The 19,265-nt window shown below is 39.2% G+C and overlaps 1 protein-coding gene across 1 annotated transcript in view; it reads left to right on the top strand.

Moving 5' to 3' along the window:
* Nucleotides 1-19,265, top strand: part of ATXN10 (ataxin 10) — a gene marked incomplete in the record, with an annotated part of 184,556 nt that overhangs the window by 135,411 nt on the left and 29,880 nt on the right. Inside the window, 1 exon segment of the mRNA NM_001260745.1 lies at nucleotides 10,411-10,474. Within this exon segment, the coding sequence (NP_001247674.1) occupies nucleotides 10,411-10,474 (64 nt within the window).

The raw sequence follows: 19,265 nt of genomic DNA, 5'->3' as shown, positions 1-19,265 counted from the left end.
GATCAAGTGAAATTTGGTGAATACTGCACCAATAACAGAATATACATTCTTTCCAGTACACATAGAACATTCACCAAGACAGACATATGCTGGGACCATAACAGAACTCAATAAATGTAGAAGAACTGAAAACATAGACTATATTCTCTTTCTACAGCAGAATTATAAATTAAAACTATAAAATATCTCTAAAATCTCAAGATATTTGAAAATTAAACAGTATACTTCTAAATAACCTACATATCATAGACACAATCATATTGAAATTAGAAAATATTTTGAACTGAATAAAAATGAAAAATGGCATATCTAAATTGTGAGATGGGGATAAAGTAGTGTTTACGAAATTTAAAATACATGAGAAAACAAGACTTAAGATCAGTCATCTTAGTTTCCAACTTAAGAAGCTAATTAAACCGACTAGATTAAACCAATGTAAGTAGAAGAAAAGAATTAACAAAGATAAGAATGGAAATCACTGAAGTAGAAAATATAATAGACACAGAGTAGAGAAAATCCATGTTATCAGAAGCTGGATGCATATTTAAAAAGACTGATCAGTCTTTCCAGATAAATCTTTCTACCTGTCAAGAAAATTAGAGAAAATATAAATTACTTCTATCAGCAGTGAAAGAAGAGGAGACATCATTATAGATATTACAGACATTAAAAAGATAATAAGAGAACAGCATAAACAACTTGATGTCAAAAATTTTTGACAAAATAGATGATACGAACAGTTTTCTTGCAAGAAACAAAAACTGAATCAAGGATAAATATTTTTAAAAATTAAATTTGTAGTTTAAAATGTTTCTACAACAAAATCTCCAGGCACACATAGTTTCAGCAGTGAATTCTGTCAAGCATTTAAGAAGGAAAGCATATATCCAATATTTCTCTTTCAGAAAACAGAGGAGGGAACACTTCTCAACTTACTTTATGAAGCCACCACTATTCTGTTCCCAAATCTGGACAAAAACCTTAAAAGGGAAAAAACAAAGTAACTACAGAGCAGTGTCTCTCATGATCAGAAACATAAGAACACATTTCAAAATATCAGCAGAGTGGATCTTGTAACACAGAAAGTGATAATGTATCATGAACTATGGTGGTTTATCTCAGCCGCGCACTCTTTGTTTAATGTTAGAAGAGCAGACGCTTTCATGCTCCTGTATTCACAGAATAAGGGAGAGGAAACAATATGATTATCTCAATAGAAGAAAAGCATTTGGCACAAAATTTACACTTATTCACATTAAAATTTGCCACAAACTAACAGTATAAAGGAACTTTCTCATCCTGAAAAAGGCATCTATGAAAAAATTCAACAGCTAATTTCATACTTTATGATAAAAGACTGCTCACTCTCTGACATCAGGAACAAGGCAAGAATTTCTGCTCTCACCACTCCAGTTAACAATGTGCTGAAGGTCCAAAGCTACCCACTAAGCAAAGAAAAATCGGATGCATAAAGATTGAAAAGAAGTAAAACTGGCTTTATTCATAAATGAGATGATCATATATGTTAAGGAATTGATTAGTTATGAGAAGTGAATTTTGGTTACAAGATATGTAAATGAAAATTATATAAAGCTAGCAAAGAATAATAAGAAAAAATTTAAATGCCACATGCAATAGCATCATAAAACATGAAATATTTAGGAATAAATTTTAACGAAGTATGTGCAAGACCTATACTCTGAAAACCATAAAACATTGCTGAGAGAAGTTAAAATTTGACAGACAGCTCGATATTGTTAAGCATAAGATCTCCCCAAGTTGACCTATAGAGTGAATGCTATACCAGTCAAAATGCCAGGAGACATTTTTTGTTTGTTTGTTTGTTTGTTTGTTTTGAGACGGAGTTTCACTCTTGTTGCTCAGGCTGGTGCGACCTCGGCTCACTGCAACCTCTGCCTCCGGGGTTCAAGAGATTATCCTGCCTCAGCCTCCTGAGTAGCTGGGATTACAGGCGCCCACCACCATGCCCGTCCCAGGAAACATTTTTTATAAAAACTGATGAGCTGGTTTTAAAATTTGGAAATGCAAAAGACCTAGAATAGCTGTTATGGGTTGAATTGTACCCCCCAAAATTCATATGTTGAATTTCTAAACCCCAATACCTTTAACATGACCTTATTTGGAAACAGCGTTATTGCCAATGTAATTGCTTAAGATGAGATCATACTGGAGGAGGATGGGCCCCTAATCCAATATGAGTGGCGTCCTTATAAAAAGGGGAAATTTGGGCACAGATTACACACAGAATGAGAATGTCATGTGAAAATACGGACAGAGATCTACAAACCAAGGACACCAAAGATTGCCAGCAAACTATCAGTAGCTAAAGAGAGGCCTAGAACAAATTATCCTTCATAGTCCTCAGAAAGAACCAACCCTGCCAACATCTTGGTCTTGGACTTCTACCATCCAGAACTGTGAAACAATAAATTCCTGTGTTTTATACCATTTGGTTTGTGGTACTTTGTTAAGGCAGCCCTACCAAACTAATACAATTGCCAAAACAATTTTGAAAACAAAACAAAGAGGATTATATTACTTCTTTCATGACTTACTATAAAGCTAATTAAGATAGTGTGGTATTTATGTAAATATAGATGTATATACCAGTGGAACAGAATAGGGTCCAGACTCAGTGGAGAAAGGATATTCTTTTCAACAATGGCACTGGAATGATTTTTTTATCCTTATGGAGAAAAAAAGAACCTAGACTCTTAATTTATACCAAACAAAAATTGATTTAAAACAGCAACATAAAAGCTGGAAATATAAAGCTTGTAGAAGAAAACATTATGGATATGTTGAAGTAGGCCAGGGCTTTTTAGGATATAAAAAATACCATGAAAAAATGTTTTGATAAATTGTATCTCATCTATACTAAAAAGTCAGTGCTCTCTGAAACATACTATTAAAAAATTTAAAAAACAAGCCATTGTATAGGAGAAAATATTTGCAATACATATATCTGGCACAGGACTTACTCATATGCAGAATATGTAAAGAACCTCTTACAACTCAATGAGAAGAAAACAACCCAGTTAGTAAAATGAGCAAAATATTTGAATAACATTTCACTGAAGAAATAGAAATGTCCCATAAACACCTGAAGATACTTTACATTATTAGCCATCAGGGAAATGTAAATTAAGACCACAATGTGATGCTGCCTAAAACGTCTGAGTGTTGGTAAGGATCTAGAGTAACTCCAATACATTGTAGGGGAGAATGTAAAATGGTAGAACTACTTTGGAAAATACTGTGACAGTTTTTAATAAAGTTGAACATATACTTCATATGACCCAGCAATTTCATTTGTAGGTGTCTACCCGAAAAATGAAAACGTGCACCCGTGAAAAGATACAGATGCATGTGTTCATAGCACCTCTATTCATTGCAGATAAAACTGGTATCAACCCAGTGACCATCAACACATGAGTGTATAAATAAATGGTAGTATATTCATAATCAGAAAAAAAAAACCCAAAACTGATACATGTAACAACATGAATGAATCTCAGAAACATTGGAAAACACTTTTTAATAATCCCATTTGTGTTATAGAACAGACAAAATAATACCTGTAATGACAGAAACAGATGCCTAGGAGGAGGTGGGGCAGGCACGAGGTGAGTTGCAGTGATTGCAGAGCTGCGCAAGGAACTTTTGGGGTTGATGGAAAGATTCTAAATGTTGATTTGTCTGTGACTATGCAGATGCACTTGCAGTTTACTGTATGTAAATTATACCCCAATAAAGTGCCTTTTAGAAGTAAAGAAAACGAAGCAGCAAAGGGGATGGTGTGTGCAGGGCAGTGCGTGAGGTTTCAGGCATTTCTTCTGAGTAGGTCTCACAGGTTGGCTTGATGGGTGCTGTTTGGCTTTGGGGAGATAGGTGTTTTCACCTTGGCTTCTTATTAGAGTCACCTGGAGAGTTTGTCTAAAACACTGTTGCCCAGAGATTCAGATTCATTGGTTCTGGGGTTGGGACCGCAGCACTGGCACTTTTTAAAGCCTCCACCAAGTGATTCTAAGTTGTAGCCGAGGCTGAGGAGCACTGGCCAGACTTTGAGTTTTCTCTCCAGAGAGTGTCTGCAATGCCCAGGCCACTTGCTTTTTACTTCTGCCCAAGTCACACCATTTGTTGCTGCTCTGGCATTGGGGACAAAAGCAGCAGCTCAGGCCTGAAATGCCCCCCCGCTAAGTGGCACAAAACACTGTAGAAACAAATGCAACATGAAGATCGATGGTACTATATTTTTGTGAGACTTAGAATTGCTGTGTAAGGCTAAAGCCAGCAGAAGAGTATGAATGGAAATTACAAATCCAGACATACACCCAGTTCATGAGACAGTCAAGAACAACATTACACTTAGAGTAACCCCATATCTACCAAATTTCTTAGGATTGTAGAAGTATATCTTTCCATATTCAAACTTTGCTGAAGGACAACTATTGGTTGGTGAAAGATTACCATATCCAGCTCTTTTCAAATGTGGATGGTAAAGGAAACCTTTAGAATCTCAGAGCCAAATGAAAGTAATATTACAAATCATTCCCATTTCCTGTGGTCTCATGATGTGCTGGGCACCATTCTGAATGCTTTCCCACACAGTCCTCACTGTGGCCCTGGGAGATGGGTATGGCCCTCTTATTTCATGTAAGAAAATTGAGACTTAATGAAGTTCAGAAATCTCCCCAAGGTCACACAGCTAACAGGCTGAGTGGGAATTCTCCTGTATGTGTGTCTGCCTCCCAGAGCATGGTATTCATATTCCCTCTGCATCGGAGGATGGTGAGTGAGTCCTCTCGGGAGGCCACTGCTTCTGTGTCTCCTGCAAGACAGTCAGTTTCACCCAGCGGCTGCTTCTGTGCTTCCAGCTTTCAGAGTTGGCTCTTGGCTTGCCCAGGATGGCATCACACCTCAGTGGAAACCTTGCTGGAGCATTGCCACACCCAGCCTGGTCATTTGTTCCCTTCAGCATGAGGACTCTAGTTGTAGTGTTTGATTCTGTTTTATGGAGCTATGTCATAAATACATTTTTACCAAGTATTATTTAGGCTGGAGTCAGTGTAGGAGATTTGGGTCCACCTTTGTATTGTACTCTTGCCTTCTTTTTATATTTACCACTCAATTTGAGAGCATCCAGAATAATTGAAGCTCTGTTTTCTATCAACCTAATATGTTTTCCCAAAGGAGTTTGGTTAGTAGAGTTGGGCCTGTACCCTTTGCAGAGTGCCTACTCTGGCATTATTGGCTAATGTGGGAAAGAATAGTTAGCAAATCTATTTGTTGTCCTCTGTTTACACTTCATTTCCAGAGACTAAATGTTAATTTGTTTAAGCCAGGCTTATTGTCTCCTGGAGATGCACTACCACGGGAAAGTGTTGACTGAGCTTGGCTCCTCAGTGTGAACTGTAACTTGTGACTCATTAATTACGGGCCTACAATCAACTCCCAACATGTTAGTAAAGAAACAAACAACTTTCTTGTTTAATGAAGTGCTGACAGAAGAAAACTTAATTGTTTCTCTCCTGCCCCCAACATTAGCTTGACACTTGTAGTTACAGCAGTAAACTTGGGCTCTGTAATAACAAAATTGTATCGTCAGTCACCCTTCCTGAAGGTGCTGTATTGGTGTCTACTTTTCGCAGTGACCTTAACCTGTGTTCATTCTTAAGTATATAATTGTGTATTTGTCATAATGCTGCTGTCATCCTTGTCCAGAATAAGTCATTTATGTTGTAAACATTTAATGAACTTCTATAAATGGTTCCTTGTATCCTTTCCTAATGCAGCTGTATGAATAAGAAATATTTATCCAGGAACGCATACCCTCAGTTGACCTACAACTCCAGTGGAACCGTGATTTTTAAGAACTCTTTAGTTCACCTTTATTGCCTGCTTAAATTTCAGTTTTTAGTGTGTGATTTCATTTCCTTCAAAGAACGTCTTACCCATTTAGCATATCTCAAGAGTTCTACTTTTTTTTGTAGAAAGTGAGGTGTTTTCCATGCATGGAATAATGAATCCTGAATATGTTTATTTCTCACTTATCCAAAAAAACTGATTTTTGAAAATAAATTTGAAATTTTGCCTAATGCAGAGAGGAAGTGTAAATTCAGCTCTGTTGAAGTAATTGTTCAGTTTCTTCATGCATTTAGGAGCTACTGCCCAACTCCTTGTTCCTAAATGAACTAATTGCATTTAACAGTGTGAATGTCACCAACTACTGCTGTCACTCCCAGTGCTCTTTATTGAGCATTTACTGTGTGCTAAGCATACTCACAGTCTCTCTTTGAAGTAGCCACTGTCATCCGCAAGTCTTAGGGGAGGAAATCAAGTCTTAGGGGTTTCTTGACTTGCCCAAGGCCAACAGATCTCATAGCAAGGCTTTGACCCCAGCAGTCTGGCTCCACAGTGGCCACTCTTAATCCCTATGCCACACTGCCTCCCAGTTCATGAACTTCTTGTTTCATCTTATCTTCCAGCTTTTGCAAATACTCTTCCCCTTGCCCAAAACACTCCCACAGTCCCCTTTGCCTTATTTAATTCCTGTTCATTCTTCTCACCTTAAGCTAAATACCACTTCTTTAGGGAGGCCTTCTCTGTGAGCCCCATGCTGTATGTTCTTCTAGCTAAACAAACTATGAGCATGAAAACCAACCTCAGTCTGGCGTGGAGATGCACCTGTGTTCTAGAAGGGTTTGGATCACACATTTGTGGAGAGCTGGTGAGGATCAGCTGGATTCTTTCTTCTCAGTGACACTTACAGGGCCCTTGCTTCGTTTCTGGATCTCTCCTTATCTTCACCCCAGTATCAGTCAGCACAAGGCAAAGGCATTTGGCATCTCTTCTTTCCCATTTGCAGACTTTACTGTGTGTACGTACCCCATCCAGCTGGTAGATGTGGGGCAGGTTATCAGAGGAGAAGTGGGGGTGTGAGGGCATCCTTGGGGAAGCTTTGGTTACAGTCTCAGGTGGGGTCATTACCAACTTGGCCATAAAACTCTCTCTGTGCTTCTCAAACACATGATCCCTCCTACAAGACCCACTCTCTATAGTGGTCTAACCCTCCATGCCAGTGCTTCCTAAACTAGCTGTGGTGAAGAGCCACTTATCTTTCCCTCAAACCATCCTGGACCTGTATTTGTATAGAATATAGTATAAAATGAATGACTAGAAAAATAAATCTGAAAAAAGACATAAGAATTCAAGCCCAAATTTCATCATAAGATTCAGCAGACACTGCATAGCTGTCATATTGTCAGCAGTTTCTCAGCTTCTCCCCTCAGTGTCTGTTCCTACAAACTGACAGTGGTCTCCAGATCTCACCTTGAATAGCACTTACTAGGTCAGTGACCACAGGGAGGGGACTTCTGAGCCTCACTTTTTTATGTGTAAAAGGGAACCAATAATACTTACTCTAGCATTTCAGAATTAAATGAAGTCATCAAAGCATCTGATTACCTAGTATATGCCAGGTGTCTACTAAATAGTAGTTCATTTCCCATCACACCTTCAGTGCCTGGAAAAAAATTACAGAAATTAGATGATTACCAATTAATTTATTCTCTTCTTCCTGCCGTTTGTAAAACAAGGATCATTAATAGATTCCTAGCAAGTCTGTGCATTCGAATCAGCTGGAGATCTGGTTTCTGTCAGTGGGACATGGCGTTTGGAATAGTTAATGTTCAGATGACTGAATGCAGTTTAAAGACTTCCATGTGGTTCTGAATCATCTTAGGTTATGTGTATCTCACTAGGGATGTAAAGTCAAAATACTGTTTAATTCTGAAAAAGAACTTTATTTTATATTTCATTAGATTAATTTGTATGTTTTCAGTTTTTGTAACTTTATTTTTTTTATTTATTTTTTATTTTTTTGAGACGGAGTCTCGCTCTGTCGCCCAGGCTGGAGTGCAGTGGCGCAATCTCGGCTCACTGCAAGCTCCGCCTCCCGGGTTCACGCCATTCTCCTGCCTCAGCCTCCCGAGTAGCTGGGACTGCAGGCGCTCGCCCCTGCGCCTGGCTAATTTTTTCTATTTTTAGTAGAGACGGGGTTTCACCATGGTCTCGATCTCCTGACCTTGTGATCCGCCCACCTCGGCCTCCCAAAGTGCTGGGATTACAGGCGTGAGCCACCATGCCCGGCTTCAGTTTTTGTAACTTTAAATTTAATTTTTAAAAATTAAATAAAACACAGAGGATTCCAAAGTCAGAATTATACAACGCACATTCACAGAGTCTCCATTCCTGTTTCCTCCACCCCATTCTCCTCTTTAACCTGTGGATAACCATTATTTGTTTTTGGTTCTTTCATTGTTTCTTGTTCAGAGTATTTAAAAATACTCCTTTATCACACACAAGATTCTCATATAAGGCTATTAACATGTTGTAATCAGGCTACATCTCCTGGCAGTCCTCCCACAGCAGTCCATCAGCAATATTCTCTACTCACATTTGCAGCCGTATAGCAGTCTACTGTGTTTGTACCATAGTTTATGTAAGCAGCCCCCATTCGTAGAGACTTGAGTTGTTTCATAATAAGTTGTGCTGCACCCAGTATCATTAGTCATCAGAAATGCGCATCAAAACCACAATGACATACCACTTCACTTACACTAGAATGCCTAATACAAAAGACAGACAGTATCAAGTGTTTATGAGATTGTGGAGATGCTGGAACCCTCATACATTGCTGGGTGAAAATGTGAAATACTATAAACACTGTGAAAACAGTCTGACTGTTCCTCAAATGTTTATAATTGTCATATGATCTAGCAGTTTGACTCGTAGGTATAAGAACAATGAATACTTATATCCACTCAAAAACATGTACAGGCACATTCAGAGCAGCATTATCATGACAACCTAGAAGTGGAAATAACACAAATGTCCATTAGTGGGTGAATGGAAAAATACAATGTGGCATATCTATACAATGCACTGTTCACATTACTCAGCCATGAAAAGGAATGAAGCACTGACATGCCACAACATGGGTAGACCTTGAGTGAAAGAAGCCAGGTTCAAAAGGCTACAAGTTGCTCAGATTATCTGACTCCGTTGTAGGAAATGTCCAGAATAGGCAAATCCAGAGAGACAGAAAGTAGATGGATAGTTGCCAAGGACTGGGGGGAGGGAGAAATAAGGAGTGACTGACCAGTGAGTATGGAGTTTCTTTTAGGGGTTAGGAAAATGTTTGAAAATTGGATCATGCTAATGGTTATATAACTCTGTGAATATACTGAAAACCACCAAATTGCACACTTTAAAAGTGTAAATTTTATACTTTGTGATGATGCTCAGCAAAAAATGAACCGGGCCAGGCACGGTGACTCATGCCTATAATCCCAGTGCTTTGGGAGACCAAGGCAGGAGGATCACTTGAGGCTGGGAGTTTGAGACCAGCCTGGGCAGCATAGTGAGACCTCATCTTTACAAAAAATAAAATAACAAAATAAACTGTGCTGTAATGAATAACCTTATTTCATGGGGTAGTGTGTTTTTGATCTGTAATTTCAGAAATGGGGTTACTGGATCACGTGTCATTTTGCTGCTTACACCCTATTCCCTTTCATGGGAGTTGTACCATTGATCATTCCCTCCAGCAGTGTACGAGCGTGCCTGTTTCCCTGTGGCCTCACCAATAGCATTTGCTGTCAGACTTGGTTATTTGTTAGTCTGGCAGGTAGGAAATGTTGTGTGTAATTATAATTTGCTTACCTCTGATGAGCAAGTTTGAACATATTCTGATGTCTTTTTAGTTTATTTGTATTTTGGGTGCCATTTATGTTTCATGTATCTCACCTGTTTTTCTACTGTATTGTTGGTGTTGTTTAAATTTTTACAAGTTCTTTATATATTGAAATATTAATCCTTTGCAAATATCTTCCAGATCTGTGATACCTTACAAATAGTTTTCCCAGTTCTCATTTGTCTTAAAAACAAATAGTCAGATTTTAAAACCTTTCCCCTGTTGCTTCTGGATTGAATCATAGTTCGGAAAGCTTTTCCTATTCCCAACTTAGAAGAGGAATTCACCCATTTTTTTTTCTAGTACTGATTTTTTTTGTTATTATTATTTAAGTTTAGATCTCATATCCATCTGGAGTTTATCTTGGTGAACAATATTAGGAAGTGATCTACTTAGATTCTTTTTTATACGGCTACCTAATTGCCCCAAATTTTTGAACTCCAGTGAAAAGAAAAGTATCACTTTTTGTTTACATTGTTTTATATAGTTCTGGGTTGATATAGGTATTTCAGATAATAGGGCAAACAGTATTACAACATTGAATAAGAAAACACAAAAGGAACAAGTCATCTGTAATCTCTGACTATAGCCATGCTGTTTTCAGTGTATAAACTTATCTTCTTTCTCTCTAGGTAAATGAGCTGGATGGTATCCCGTTGATCCTGGACAACTGCAACATCAGTGACAGTAACCCCTGTATCCTTGCACGTGAATTACCATGCACAAGTTTACAGCCGGGGCCCTTAGCAGAACAAGTCCCTTTCCTCGTGTTCATTCAGTATGTAGCTGGCTGCCTTGCTTGTTTACTTGTTCCTGAGAACCAAATCGTTTTCTCAGAGTTATGGTGCTGGAATATCATTTCTGTAACCTTTGTAATATGGTAAGCTAAGTTTTTCAAGGTGAATAAGACATTCCAAATGAGCATGTGGCCAAAAAGCACTTTCAAACCTGGGGCGGAGGCAGCCCATGTAAGGCACTGTGCTGCACATCACCAGCATCACCTTTCCAGTGTGTGTGTGGTCTTCAGAGTAAACATGAACTATGGTATATTGTTTTGCTATAGAGATTCTGAGTATCCAGGCTTTGGGAAGTCCTATTTTAACAAGAGTTTGGCAACATAGAAACATGAGCACTCTGGCTCCCTAGGAAGAGGAAGGAGCATTTCAGTAGTGCTGAATTCTCATCTTCAGAGGGTTTGTCCTGCAGCCCTCTGCTGCAGAAGCTGAGAGCGCTGGCTCTTGCCCTTGCTTGGGTTAGCCACCCTTGCTGGAGGGTGTTCTGCAGGGACCCTGCCTTTTTCCTACCAGTTCAAGTAGTTGTACTATACGAAACTAATGTAGTACAGTGGTCACTAACCACAGCTTGTTTAGATTTGAGATAAAACCTACTATTTAATTTCACGAACTTCCCTGGTGAGAGCCAAACTCAGTTGTGCCCCTTGTCCTGGTCACTGCTTGGCTGGGGGCGGGGCAGGGGTGAGTAAGGCTACTGCAAGGACTGGGAGTGTAGCCTGTGGGAGGCAGTGAGGAGCCTAGCCTAGCACTGAGGAGACTGAGGAGGGGGGCATTTTAAAAATAAAACTATGGCTTCTGCCAAGAAAAGAAAAGCAGCTGATGAAAATCATGTGTTTCAAAGTAAGTAGACTGAGCAATGCTTATTATTTGTGCTGAAGATACTGTCATTTGTCTGATTAGCAATAGAAAACAATCTATTTTAAAGAGCACAGTAGCTTGTAAGTTCAGTCAGGAAAGGACAAATACACAGCCTCAGAAGAGTCCTCTTCGGAGTAATGCACATTTGGTTCAGTGCACGGCATGATCATGAGTCCCTGCAGGCTGTGCTCATTAAAGAGTGTTGACATTTTTTTAGCCCCTCAAAAAGGAAAGAAAAAAGAAGAAAGCTTCTAGTCATGGGAAAGCAGTACAAGAATGTTCAGGTACAATTGCAGATGTTGCATTTCCGAATGAAAATGATGATTTATTATGAAAAAAGAAATTCACTCACAGTTTACTTTTACATTCCCTGAATTGACCTTCTAGTGAAGAAGGGATTTTCATTGCTAGTCTTTGGCTTTTAGCAAACACCAAAAAATAAAAAGACCGTTGTACACTAGCACATCGTAGGCCTACAGATGCTCACAGCACCTTCCGCCTTGGTGTCCTCCTTGCCAGATGGCCATTCGTTCATTCACTTCTTCCTTCAGGAAACATTCATTCAGTCCCTCGTGTGTGTTTACACCCTTTGCCTTATTGAACCCTGACAACACCATGAAGCAGATACTATTACTATCATCCCTATGTTGTAGATGACGAAATAAAACTGAGTCTCTAGCTTGCCCAGAGGTCAAAACCAGATTTTATACATGTGAGTGCCTGACCCTTAGCCACTTCCCCACACTGCCTTCTTACAAGTCACTGGGAGGAGACAGAGCACATGCAGAGAACCACATAAACATATTCATGTAGTGGACAAACGATTCAGAGTTACACGTTTAAAAAAAAAGATATAGCTACATCTTTAGCTAGATAACTGGCTTTTAGAATGATAATCAGTGAAACATTGCAAGATCATGGAATCTCCTGTGAATCGTTAAGAAAAGATGAAATATCACAAGCATCTTTAGTGTTATGTGTATTCAGTAATTCTTTGCAGTTGTATTTATTAAGCCTACCAGATTTTAAAGGCATATAAAATGTAGTAAGATATGAGACCCATACTGAAATATCAGCGCAAAGGGAGAATGACAGTTGAATGGTCAGAAATGAAAAAGCATTACAACCTAGAGATTCAGTTTTTAGATGTGATCTATAAATTAAAATCTGGCCTTCACAGTACTAAAGTAAATAAGGACATGATACGATTACAAAATTTACCTTATTCCATCGGTAAAACTGCATTAATGCTCCTTCCAGGCTATTCCCCAAGAATTATCTGATGACTCTGACTTTAATCCTCACTTCCCATTCACTCTTTTTCCCCCATTCTTGTGGATTTTTTTCCTTTTTTTTTAATTCATGAAAATAATACACCTATATGGGGGTTTTTAAATACCAAAAGGCATTCAGTAAGGGAACAATATCTCTAGCTCCACTTTCTACACTTTCTAATTCACTTTCTTAGCTATTTCTTCTAGTAGTTACTTGTGTATACCTAAATAATATGCTTTACTGCTGTTTCTTGATATATCAAGTTTTGGTGTGACCTGTTTATTTTATGACATGAACATTCACCTCCTGTGTACCACCTCCTCCCCTCCCTCCCTCGTGCTTCCCCTGGAGTTAGGACTGCACATCCCGTTCCCTGTTGCCCACGCTGTGAATGAGGCTTAGCATCTTCTAAAGTGTTTGCTGTTTGAGGGGGGTGTGTGTATACATTACAGTGTCCTTGGTCAAACCTTTTGCCCATTGGGATATTTTTCTTCATTATTCGTTTGTTAACACATCTTTATGTATTCTAGATTGAAGTTCTTTGTCAGCTACATGTGTTGCTAATATTTTCTCTTTCCTGTTCTGTGATTACCTTGTCATTTTCTTTATAGTTTCTTTTGAATAACAGAAGTTCTTAACTTTTAGTCAGATTCATCACTTTTCCTTTATGGTTAGGGTTTTTTTGCACGTGTATCTTGTTTTAAGAAGTATTTCTTTACCCTGAGGTTATGATGATGATAATATATTATCTTTCAAATGCTTTACAGTTTTAACTTTTATATGTATGTCTGTAATTCATTTAGAGTCAGCTTTTGTGTATGGAGTGTGTTAGAGTCTATTTCTATTCTCTCCAGATGGCACACAATTGTCCTGGCCCTAGTTACTGAAAAGAACATGCTTTTGTTCACTGTAGTGCCACCTTTCTCAGAAGTATTGATATAAGTTTGGGTCTGTTTGTGGACTCTGCCTTCTTTTCCATTCATCTTTTTGTCTATCCCTGCACCAATATGATGGTCTTAATTACTATAGCTTTCCAATATGTCTTAATAAAGGATAAGTCAGTTCTTCCAATTTGTCTCTTGTTTTTTAACAGTGTTAGGACCATTTTTGATTTGTTTTTTGCATAAAAGTTTTAGAATCAGCTTATTAAATTCTACACATGTGTACACACACATACATGTATATACCCGTACACACACAAATAACCTCGTATACCACTAACAAAAACAATTTAAAGCCCCCACATACTGAGTTACTCATTGAAATTACATTAACTAATGTAATTTAGTCAGAATTGACATACAATACTGAGTTTTCAACCCATGAACATGCTATACCTGTTCACTTATTTAGGATTATTAATTTTCAATTTTACTCTTTTCTGTATACTTCTTGAACTCCATTACATGGATTTTCGTATGTATTATTTTGTTGCCATTCATTTGAAAGTGTTTTTCAATTTTTATTATAACTTCTTTTTTGACCCATGGATTATTAGAAATTCATTTCTAAACAATTGAGAATTGTTTAGTTATCTTTTGGAGCTTGATTTCTGGTATAAATGCATTGTGATCAAATAGCACCTGCTTGATATCCTCTGTCTTATGAAATTTATTGAGACTTGATTTATGACCTAGTGATATGGTCAGTTTTTGCAAATGTTCTATGTGAGCATGAAAAACATGGCTGTTTTCCAGTAGTTGGATGTAGTAATTTATATACATACATTAGGGCAAGTTTGTAAATGGTGGTATTTAAAACTTTTAGGTTTTTTACAGATATTTTTGTCTACTTTGATTTATCAATTAGAGAGAGAGGTATTTTGAAATAATCAGCCTATGATTACGGATTCATCTAATTTTCTTTTTCATTATATAAATTTTCCCTTTATATGTTTTGAGGCAAGGTTTTTAAGTAAAGGTATATAATAGGTCCTGAGAAATAGTCCTGTTATCATTATGAAATGACCCTCTTTATCTCTAAAAATGATTTTCTGCCTAATATTAATATAGCTATCCTAGCTTGCTTTGGATTGGTATTTACATGGTACAGTTTTATCAGTCCTTTTATTCTCAACCTTTCTGTCTGAGATGTGTTTCTTGTGTAAAGTATATACAGTCATGGGCCACATTGTAATGTTTTGGTCAACACAGACCCGTATTCAACCTTGGTCTCATAAGGCTGTAATACTGTATTTTTACTGTACCTTTTCTGTGTTGAGATACACAAATACTTATCATTGTATTACAGTCACCTACAGTATTAAGTACAGTTACATGCTATACAGTTCTATAGCCTGGAAGCAGTGGGGTATACCATACCGCCTGGGTTACTAGGTAATATAGCCTAGAATGTGAGTACAATCTGTGATGTTCACACAGTGATGATATTGCCTCCATCCCCAGTGCCACCGTCCAGTCCACACTTGCATTATTGCTGGCCCTGAACTTAGGCAGTGACTTCCTAACTCATCTTGCAGCTTCTGCTTCTGCTGGGTCTAGGTGATTTTTGATTCCCCATTCATTCAGTGTGATGATCTTTTAAAACCAAAGCTGGATCATTCCTCTCTGACTCTCCCACTCCCCAAACCACCTCACATAAGCATACCCCTGTTCACAGAGCCTCCTAGACTGCCCGTCATCCTCAGAATAAGCCCAGTCTATCACATTCTAAAAGGTCCCCTTCATTTGTATCCAGTGCCGTTCTCCCCTTCGTCAGCGTTCCCCAGGCACATCTACCTTTTTGCTTCCAAGAAGGATCCCAGTTCCTGCGTGAAGGCAGTTGTCCGAGCACATCTCTGCTTGTGCTCTTCCTGGGCTCCATCATCCTTGTGCTTCACACCCGGCTTTCTGTGTCTCTTCTCTCAAGTCCCAGCCGAGATGGGCCACCCCCGCCGATCCCTGCCAAAACTTGTTCTGTTCCTTCAGCTCATCACAGGTTATTGTTAAATATGTGTGCATTTATGTCTGGATTACCCGCTGGATTAGGTTTCCTAAGGGCAGGGATCAATGTTTCTGTGTTTCACCTCAATATAAATATGCCATTGTCTTGCATGTAGTAGTTAACCAAAAAATATATCTTAGATAGATATCTGCATGGGGAAAGGAAAGAAATAAATGAGCAAACAGCAGCTTGGTGAAATATGTGTATGTGTGCATGTGTGCGTGCATGTGCATGTGTGTGTATTTATTTATTTTGGTGGAGAGGGTGGTTCTAAGCTCAGGAGAAATGTCTCCCATGGGTTCTTCAACTCTGGTAAATTAAGTATTCTTGGTTTGTCAGTCATATTATTTAAAATTCAGTTTAACCCATTTTTCTAGTAATTAGCACCATCCAAGCTTTTATTGAATTTAATTTTAGTATTTTGTGTTAAAAAGCAATAGATATTTTGGGCATACTAAGACTAGGAATCAGTGCTGATGTCGAACATCCACTAATAACAATACCACTCTTCTCTGAGCACTCTGGATTATGTCCTCCTTGGGATGGGTGAGGCCTGGGATGCCTTTGGGTAGGAGTTTACCCGTGCCCCATGGGACATCTGCAGTCAGGACTGTGTAGAAGATTCCACTTTCTCGGCCACCCTAGGGGTTAGGAAATCCAGGCTGGCGTATCAGAGCAAGACTAGAAGCAAAAACTGCCCCAGAGTAGGGGATGTGGCTGGAAGGGTTCCTTTTCCATTTCTTGGAGGTAACTTTTAGAGACCACCAGGGATTTCCAAATCCAGGGAAAAGGTACCAGCTATGAGGGGAAGCTTAACTCTGAAGGACTGCCCTGGCTGCTACTGCCTCAGGGACACAAGCCCAGCTAGTGCCCAGCTGTTCGCTCACCCAACTCACTTTTGGGTCACCCACAGTAATGACACAGTAGCCAATGCCATCGGAAAATTCCAGCTCTGCTACCACAGAGGCAATTTCTTATTTGTCAGTTTATTGTGGGATTTTTTGTTGTTGTTGTTTCCAAATAGAAACAGCTGAACTTTATTTGAAGTGTTTTTCTTTCGTTCTTTTTTGATCTGTGTTTTGATCGGTTGTCCTTGATGTGGGTTTTTTTTTTATATATATATATATTGTTTTTATTGGGGGAATGGTGCAGGGACAGGGATAGAATGAGAGTTCAGACTGGGTTGTTTTGTTTTTTTTTTGTTTTTTTCTGTTTTCTTCCTTTCTTCATTTCTTTTTCTTTTTTGTTTTTTTATTGAAACACCTAATTTGTAAGAAAATAAAATTCACTTCCATACAGAAATGTAAGAGTTTATAGGAATAATCACTGAACAGTAGTTTTCCCGGTAATCCTGTGTCGAGGAAGAATGGCACCATGGCAAGGGCATCAACCCTGTGGCCAGGCAGACCCACACTCAAGTCCTGCCACTCCTTCATTTCCGAGCATTGCACTCAGTCTCTCTAAGTTTTAGTCTTGTGTGTAGAATGAGACCTACCCCGACAGGGTTATAGTGAGTGAAATGTTATCATGCTTATAAAGTGTCCAGAAATAGTTTCTCAACAAATAAGTGTTTTTGTACAAGTATCCTATGTAGCTATTCATTCCTATGAGAAAGGTAAATTTTCATCTGTGATTGCACTGTGGGTCAGTGGTGAAACTCAAATAATATCACCGAACAGAATAGAGTCCAGAAGCAGACTCACCCGCACCCAACAAAGGCCTCACTGCAGTTCACTGAGAAAAGGATGGTTTTTCCCATAAATGGTGCTGGACCAATTTAATGTCCATAGTGGGGAAAAAAATGACCTGGGACTCCTAACTCAACACGGTTCAGAAATGTCAATTCAGGTTGAATTTATAGACCTCAGTGTGAATGGTAAAACAGAAGAGCTTCTAGAAGAATCACAGAAGACTTTGGCTATTATCTTGGATTGGGCAAAGGTTTCTTAAGGCACACAAAGGCTAACTGAAAAGCACTAACTGTAAGAGAAAGACTTTGAAACGATGTTTGCATTACATATATCTGACAAAGGATAAGGACTTCTGCAAAACAAGGAAAAGAAACAATTCAATTTTAAAAAATGGACAAAAGACTTGCATGCCACTTCACAAGAGAAGAAATCCAAATGGTTAATGAGCATATGGAATGAGTGCAGCATTGTTAGTCATCAGGGAAGTACAGATTTAATCCACAAGTGACCACTAGACCTCACCAGAATGGCTAATAAAAGCCCCAACAATACTCAGTGATGGCAAGGATATGGAGCAGCCTGAAGTTTCATACATGATAGTGGGATGTAAGTAGGAGAATTGCTTTGGAAAGCTTTTTGGTTGGGAGTGTCTGCTAACATTAAACATACACCTATCCTGTGACCCAGCAGCTCCACTCTAGTATATCCCCAAAGAGAAATGCGGGTATATGTTTATTAGAAGAGGAGTCACCATCCCCTCAGCCACAGACCTGGTACTGGGCAGCACGGCGGGAGGTGGGTGAGCATCAGTCACCACCTGAGGTCCATCTTCCATCAGATCAGCAGGAGGTGAGTGAGCGTCAATCACCATCTGAGCTCCATCTCCCATCAGATCAGCAGGAGGTGAGCGAGCATCAATCACCACGTGAGTTCCATCTCCCATCAGATCAGCAGGAGGTGGGTGAGCATCAGTCACCACCTGAGCTCCATCTCCCATCAGATCAGCAGGAGGTGAGCAAGAATCAGTCACCACCTGAGCTCTGTCTCCTGTCAGATCAGCAGGAGGTGCGTGAGCATCACCACCTGAGCTCCATCTCCAGTCAGATCAGTGGCGGAATTAGATTCTTACAGGAGCGTGAACCCTATTGTGAGCTGCACATGTGAGGGATCTAGGTTGCATGCTCCTTTACGAAAATCTAACTAATGCCTGATGATTTGAGGTGGAACAGTTTCATCTGAAACCACACACTCCAACCCATCCGTGGAAAAATTGTCTTCCATGAAACAAGTCCCTGGTGCCAAAAATGTTGGGGACTGTTGTATTAGGAGACACGTTCAAGAATGCTCACAGCGAGCTGAGATCTGGCCACTGCACTCCAGCCTGGGTGACAGAGCGAGACTCCGTCTCAAAAAAAAAAAAAAAAAAAAAAAGAATGCTCACAGCAGCCTTATTCTTCAGACCCCCAAAGTAGAAATAACCCGGATGTGCAGTAGTGGAATAAGTAGTTAAATTGTGGGTGTGTTCATGTCGTGGAATACTATACAGCAGTAAAGAGGAGTGAACTGCTATGTGTAACACGTGGAGGAATCTCACTAGCATGATACTGAGTGAAAGAAGCTAGATTCAAAAAGACCATGTACTGTACAATACATCTACCTGAAGTTCAGGAACAAGCAGGATTCACCTATGATAATAGAAGTCAGAATAGTAGTTATGTAGGGTAGAAGGGTATGGATTGGCAGGGGAGGAGGGTGCTGGACATGTTTTAAGTCTTCCTGTTGAGGGGGAGTCACATGGAAGTACACGTGAAAGAACTTACCTAAGATGAGCAGTGCAGGTAGGACATTCTGCTGCACTCATATTAAAATTGTTTAAATCATTTATTGAGTGCTTTCTGTATGCCAAATCCTGTGCTACATTTTCAG

The sequence above is a fragment of the Macaca mulatta genome, chromosome 10 (assembly GCF_049350105.2).
Source record: "Macaca mulatta isolate MMU2019108-1 chromosome 10, T2T-MMU8v2.0, whole genome shotgun sequence".
NCBI lineage: Eukaryota > Metazoa > Chordata > Mammalia > Primates > Cercopithecidae > Macaca > Macaca mulatta.
This window is presented reverse-complemented; position numbering and strand designations above follow the sequence as displayed.